Source organism: Cyphomyrmex costatus, unplaced genomic scaffold (genome assembly GCF_001594065.2).
Source record: "Cyphomyrmex costatus isolate MS0001 unplaced genomic scaffold, Ccosl1.0 scaffold127, whole genome shotgun sequence".
Taxonomy (NCBI): domain Eukaryota; kingdom Metazoa; phylum Arthropoda; class Insecta; order Hymenoptera; family Formicidae; genus Cyphomyrmex; species Cyphomyrmex costatus.
Window position 1 is genome coordinate 395,063 of NW_017275249.1, and position 6,358 is coordinate 401,420.

The 6,358-nt window shown below is 33.1% G+C and overlaps 1 protein-coding gene across 1 annotated transcript in view; it reads left to right on the plus strand.

Moving 5' to 3' along the window:
- Positions 1-6,358, plus strand: part of LOC108782427 (uncharacterized) — a 109,430-nt gene that overhangs the window by 22,477 nt on the left and 80,595 nt on the right. Inside the window, 3 exon segments of the mRNA XM_018550706.1 lie at positions 2,712-3,092; positions 5,016-5,234; positions 5,900-5,916. Of these exon segments, the coding sequence (XP_018406208.1) occupies positions 2,712-3,092; positions 5,016-5,234; positions 5,900-5,916 (617 nt within the window).

A 6,358-nucleotide genomic window follows, 5' to 3' on the forward strand; every position in this document is an offset into this window, starting at 1 on the left:
GAGGGGATTGAAAGAAAGAATAAGGAATTGAAAGAGCAACCCTTGGCACTGGGAAACCCTTAACCTTATCAAAGTCAATTCTTTGTTTGATTCCAAAGAGATCAGGCTTGTCCGGTCATTCTTGGAAAGCCAAAAGTTTCTTTCCGTGAGACTTAACTAAACCATGTGAATTTGACTATCTTTATAAGAAACAATCTGGTGGTGCTGGCCAATATGCTCGCATGACTGGAATTATAGAGGTATAATAGATTTTTATCATTAATATTTATTGATGTTGAGGTTTTATTCTTCTGTTGTGAGAACAGGTGCAAGGAAAATTAAACGAATCGATGTTTCGCCATAAAGAAAAATGAAAAACGTTTTTCTTATTTTTAACAAACAAAAAAAAGGGAAATAATAGTAGCAAAAGACGCGAACTTATTTGTAGGCGCGGATCGTGTTATCGCTTTGGAGCTCGACTCAAGACTGTCGCCCCCATGTTTCCTTACCAGATAGCTTGAGTGCTTGTTGTACAGTCACCTCTGGAAGTTTCGTGGCTGTACATTCAACTGAGAAATACGCAGAACTAATTATTCTTAACAATTGATATTATTCATCGAGAGCCCTTAACCTTATCAAACTCAATTCTTTGTTTGATTCCAAAGTGATCAGGCTCAATCAGGCTTGTCCGGTCATGTAATGATGAAACTTTTCTCGTTCGACTCGTTCTTTCTTTCGATCCCCTCTCTCAGAGTATATGGCTATACGCATGCGCGAAACGAGAGAGAACGAAAAGGCCCAAATGAGTGCGTCCTTTTCTAGATAGAATTACCCCCACTCCTACAATGCGTACTCTAGTACTACTATCTCTATGGTCATTTCATTCTTCGTTACTTCACCTTCTTCTATTCTGGGTATGTTCCAAAATTAGTTGGCATTACTGGCGCTGTTGTTATTGAAATGACTGATTTTTATCGTTTCAAAATTTAAGTTTTTACTGCTGGTACTGGATTTTGGAACAGAAAAGCAGTAAAGCAATAAGAAAGTTATTTGTATCTTTGCACATAACCTCAGTATTTTCAAAAAAAAATCGAAAGGGCACACACTCACACACTCACACACTCACACACGCACGCACGCACGCACGCACGCACGCACGCGCGCTCTCTCTCTCTCTCTCTCTCTCTCTCTCTCTCTCTCTCTCTCTCTCTCTCTCGAACTCATCTCGAACTGGAGGAACTTTCAAAGAACGTACGATTTCTGGATCTGTCGAAATATTAAATTAATATTTAAGTTTATATATTTAAATATATATGAAATGCACACATTTGAGGTTATCTTTATATCTAGTCAGTGCAAAGTTTAAAAAATCGTAAAGAACTCTAAATAACTCATTATTATCTGACAAGAATAATTATAAGAATTTAATAATTGTTTAAAAATTCTTTACTTAATAATTGTTCTTGAAAACACTTTTCAATAGCTTTTTCTTTTTCTTTTCCTATCCCCTTTCTTCATACCTTGTGGACGATTTCTCTCCAAATCTTTTATGCATTTTTTGTTAATTTCTTTTTTAAGTTGAACACCTTTTCTTTATATTTTATTGTTCTTCATATTTTATCTGTTTTTTTTAGCTTTTTTATCTTTGTTTCTTCTGGTAGAATGTAGTTTGGTACATTTCTATCCAGATTCAATATTCATCTCGTGTATTTTCTTTTTATTTCGTCTAGTCTTCTTTTCTCTTGTCAACTCCAAACTTCTACTTCATATAGCATTACAGACTCCATCAGTGAGTCAAACATTTTCATTCTCTAAAGATAATCATCTCTTTAAATATTCTTTTTCCTATACTCCTTGTTTTTTTCATTGCTATTGTTGCTCTTCGCATCCTCTCCTCTGTGTTTCTCCGCCTCCCCGATTCCTTCTACAATATGTACTTCAAATATCTAATTTCTTGAACTTTTTTCTTCCCATTTCCATTCTCTTCTCTTCGCTGTCCCTCTCCCTTTTTTAAACACTACCTTTCATTCAAAAACCTCTCCGGGCTGAGACTTAAACCTTTCCCTTTCAGAAATTATCTAAATCTTTTCATCTCTTTCAATTCTGCTTCACTCTTAGTTAGCAAAACAGTGTCGGATGGATCTCGTTTGCGTACGGTCATTAGAAGAATCTTTATATGTATACAGCGTGAAGCAACTAAACAGGTTGTTCACCTGAACAACTGACTTGTTTTTAACAATAGAAGGAAAAGTGTCAAATAAAAGTTGCTTGATTTCGAGAGGCACATAATGTATTGTCAATAATTTTTTGTAAGTGGAGGCGTAGAGGATAAGCAAAAATCGAATCTGTTTTTTTTTAAATGAAATATTTTTTAATTTACATTCTGATACAGCGTTTTAAGACGAATACAGTGACCTATAATTAAAGGTCATATATACGTACAAATGTTTGAAGCGTATAGCCGGTAAAAGTTTTTTTATATTATATTTAAATAAGAAATTAAACTCTCTTATTTGCTTTAAAATAGAATTTTTTCTTACAAAAATCACAAGCACCCTCTTAAAACATTGTATATCTGTTTTTTTAAAACTAGTTTTGTTTATTGACTGAAAAAACTGAAATTTTTGGGAGAGTAGCACTTCTAAACATTTATCAAAATTATTATTCTAAGTTGTAAATGTACAAAATATAAAAAATTTACGATCTTATTTTTATAATATTGTATATTACAGATCGTGCTCGATAAAATATTCACTTTTAGCAACTAGCTCCGTTACAGGCACTACAATAGGATCAGTATTAAATGTTATGCAAGGTCATCTGCCCTATCGAATATGGTTGCCATATGATTACAATGTATCTACGATGTTTTGGATTATATCTGTTCATCAAATCATAACTGTAATTTTTTCCGCTATGATAAATATTGGCACGGATACATTACTCTTTGGATTGATTTTACATACATGTGCCCAACTCAAAATTTTTGAAAGTCGTCTTCACAAATTAATAACTAATAGAACAATTAGATATCTGGAACATATATTCCCTTCACCTAATAAAAACAAAACAGGAATTTCAGAGTGCATACGCCATCATCTTAACATTTATAAGTAAGTCACGTAAGCATTTTTATGCATCCGTTCAAATGCTTTTTTATATGCGTATATGATTGCATGCATATAAACGTTATTTATTTTCTACACCTAAAAATCGTTATGGTTTAATATAACGGTAATTATTGATATTTATGACGAATATACATTTAAATTAAAAAAAAACATAAATATGTAACGTTAGTTGAAAAGAACTAACATTAAAAAACAATTAATATGACCTCGAAAATGAAGTACTTTTAACGTTATCTTATTATAAGGCAATTCCGTGTCAAATTGTATAAAATAATAATAATAATAATAATAATAATAATAATAATAATAATTATAATTGTATAAAGTATAAGTATTATAGCTTTTGTGTGCGTGTGTGTGTGTGTGTGTGTGTGTGTGTGTGTGTGTAAATAAGGTACATATCCTAAAATCTTTTACAATTTTTCGATTAATATAGATATCATGTTATAAAATTACGTATTAAAATAGCATTATATATTGTATATAACTACTTTATATATAAATTGAAAAATTCAAGGATTCTTATATAATAATAATCAATAACATTAAAAAGGGGCGAAGTAAGAGTCAAATTACAAATTAAAAATCTAAATTTTCTCTGATAATTTATTTTAATGTATTGCGAAAAATATCACGTAATTTTGGCGTTTCATCTCGACTTCCACTACTGGACTTATCAGTAAGGCATTGTAATGGAAGCCTATCTTATACGCCTTGGTAAGTTATTAAATCGAGATTATCTATATAAAGAGATATACGCGTGTCTCAGCACTTACGAGAATTTGCGAATATCGATAGACCTCTGATGGCGAGTCGACGTAGTAATATTCTTCGCAATATTTATCCAAAGTAAGAGATATTTGGGGAGGGATTTTTCAGATTATTAGAGTTGCGTTGCAAGATCGACATCTGTTCGGCGCGCAATTTGGGGGGACTATATACGTATATTAATAGGACGTTATTTCTTACTTTATAAAATAAATATTACGAAGAATATTTTACTACGTCGAATCGCCATCAGAGGTCTATCTATATTCGCAAATTCTCGTAAGTGCTAAGACACGCGTATATCTCTTTATATAAAATCTCGATTTAATAACTTACCAAGGCGTAAAGGTTGGCTTCCACTACAATGCCTTACTGATGAGTCCAGTAGTGGAAGTCGGGACGAAACGCTAAAATTACGTGATATTGTTCGCAATACATTAAAATAAATTATCAGAAAAAATTTAGATTTTTAATTTGTAATTTGACTCTTACTTCGCCCATTTTTAATATTGTTGATACTTTATATATATTAGGAGTATAAATAAGTTTCCGCCGTTTGACAAAAGATGACGCCACCAGTATGTTATGGTTAAAATTGTCTGCTGTAAAACGTCATATCGTAAGGTTGGACATTTGGCAACAACATAACCTTGAAATATTAGCGATTTTGTATTAGCATCATATATCTTTTTTCGATTAATATAGATATCATGTGAAAATGTCGAGTTTTTTTTTTTTTTTAGCAGAATAAGCGTCATTTGCGGGAGCTTCTTTAATTTGAAGAAATCTGTAACTGAGGCGCATCGCTAGAAGCATATGGTGAGGCTGCCTTAAGTGAGAGAAGTTGCCGTGAATGGTTTCAAAAATTTAAGAACGGTGAATTTGACGTCGAAGACAAAGAATGTAATTTCGACGTTTTTTGATTTTTCGACGTGGAATCCACCAATTACCAGAAAGATGGGAAAAAACAGTGGCTGTGATAGACAATTTCTTGGACAATTTCGAATAAAACATTAGGTATCATTCTTTCACAATAAATACCCAATTTTTGATGAAAAACGGCGGAAACTTATTTATACACTTATAATATATGGTATACTCATACAGCAACGCACGACTAATGTGAAACAATTACAGATACGCCAAAACGGTAAACGTTATATTTAACCAGGTGCTTTTCGTCCAATTCTTTGCAAGCATACTGGTATTATGTACAAGTGTGTATTACTTGTCAATACATATTACAGAATTGTCTGGTACTGCGACTTTTTTAGTATACACTATTGGCATGTTTGTACAAATTTATATTTATTGCTGGTCTGGAAACGAAGTTATTCTTAAGGTAATGATCGATATGTTATAAATTGTATCAAGCTGATATATAATAAGGTAATGAAAAGGATATGTACTTTAGGAGACCCAGCTCCTATGACCTTGACTTTGACATGTTGTCAAGATCATGATTCTGAGCAACTTTGCCTTAACAACTAGGTGGCGGTCTGTTATAGTTTTTCAGATATTAAGCGTTGAAGTAATACTTAATACAAATGAATTTTATTACAGCGTAGCGTTTTGAAAAATTTTGAACACCTATTAGATTTTAACCCTTAGCGGCCACACCTCAGCCCGGCCACATCGCGGCCACACCGGGGTACATACTCACCCAACGCTAAAAAAATTAGTTGTACAAGATATATGGGTATTTTAAGATTTCTAATCCATTGTTGATGATTTATTGAACAGTTCTTCAACATTTCTAATGATTTATATTAGTCAATTTATAGATGGCGCTCTAAAAACTGGTCATTCTAACAGTAGTGAAACCTACTGTATTCATGCGAAACAACTCTTACTGCATTTCTTCTTCTGCGAATGTGCTCGCAACTTCCATGTCGTTTTATGTTGTAAAGTGTATGTGTGAATACAATAGGTTCCACTCCCCTGCGGGGAGGCTCCACTACTGTTAAAAATAACCTAACCCAACCCATTTAATGGTGTATGATAGCTGTCACTTTCCGTAGAAAGTCGAAATTCATGCGTAATAGTATAACCATAGAAGTATGTTCGCATAGAAAGTTACATGCCTGTACTGTTGTGCATGAATTTCGACTTTCTACACGAAGCGAGAGCTACCTCACTAAATGGGTTGGGTTAGGTTATTTTTAACAGTAGTTTAGTGTGCTCCCGCAGGGAGGGCGAAACCTACTATTAAAAAGAATAGTTTGGACTATTGAATACGCATAGTATTAACTATTGATAGTATACAATAATCCAGACTATCGAGTCTGAATAACTTAAAAATTATAAGAGTCCGCCATCTAGTTGTTAAAGCAAAGTTGCTCAGAATCATGACCTTGACAACATATGAAAATTTCATCGGAGCTGGGTCCCCTAAAGTACATAATTACCTTTGTTTGATTTGAAACTAATCTATACATGTGTGTGTATGTGTGTGTGTGTGTGTGTGTGTGTGTGTGTGT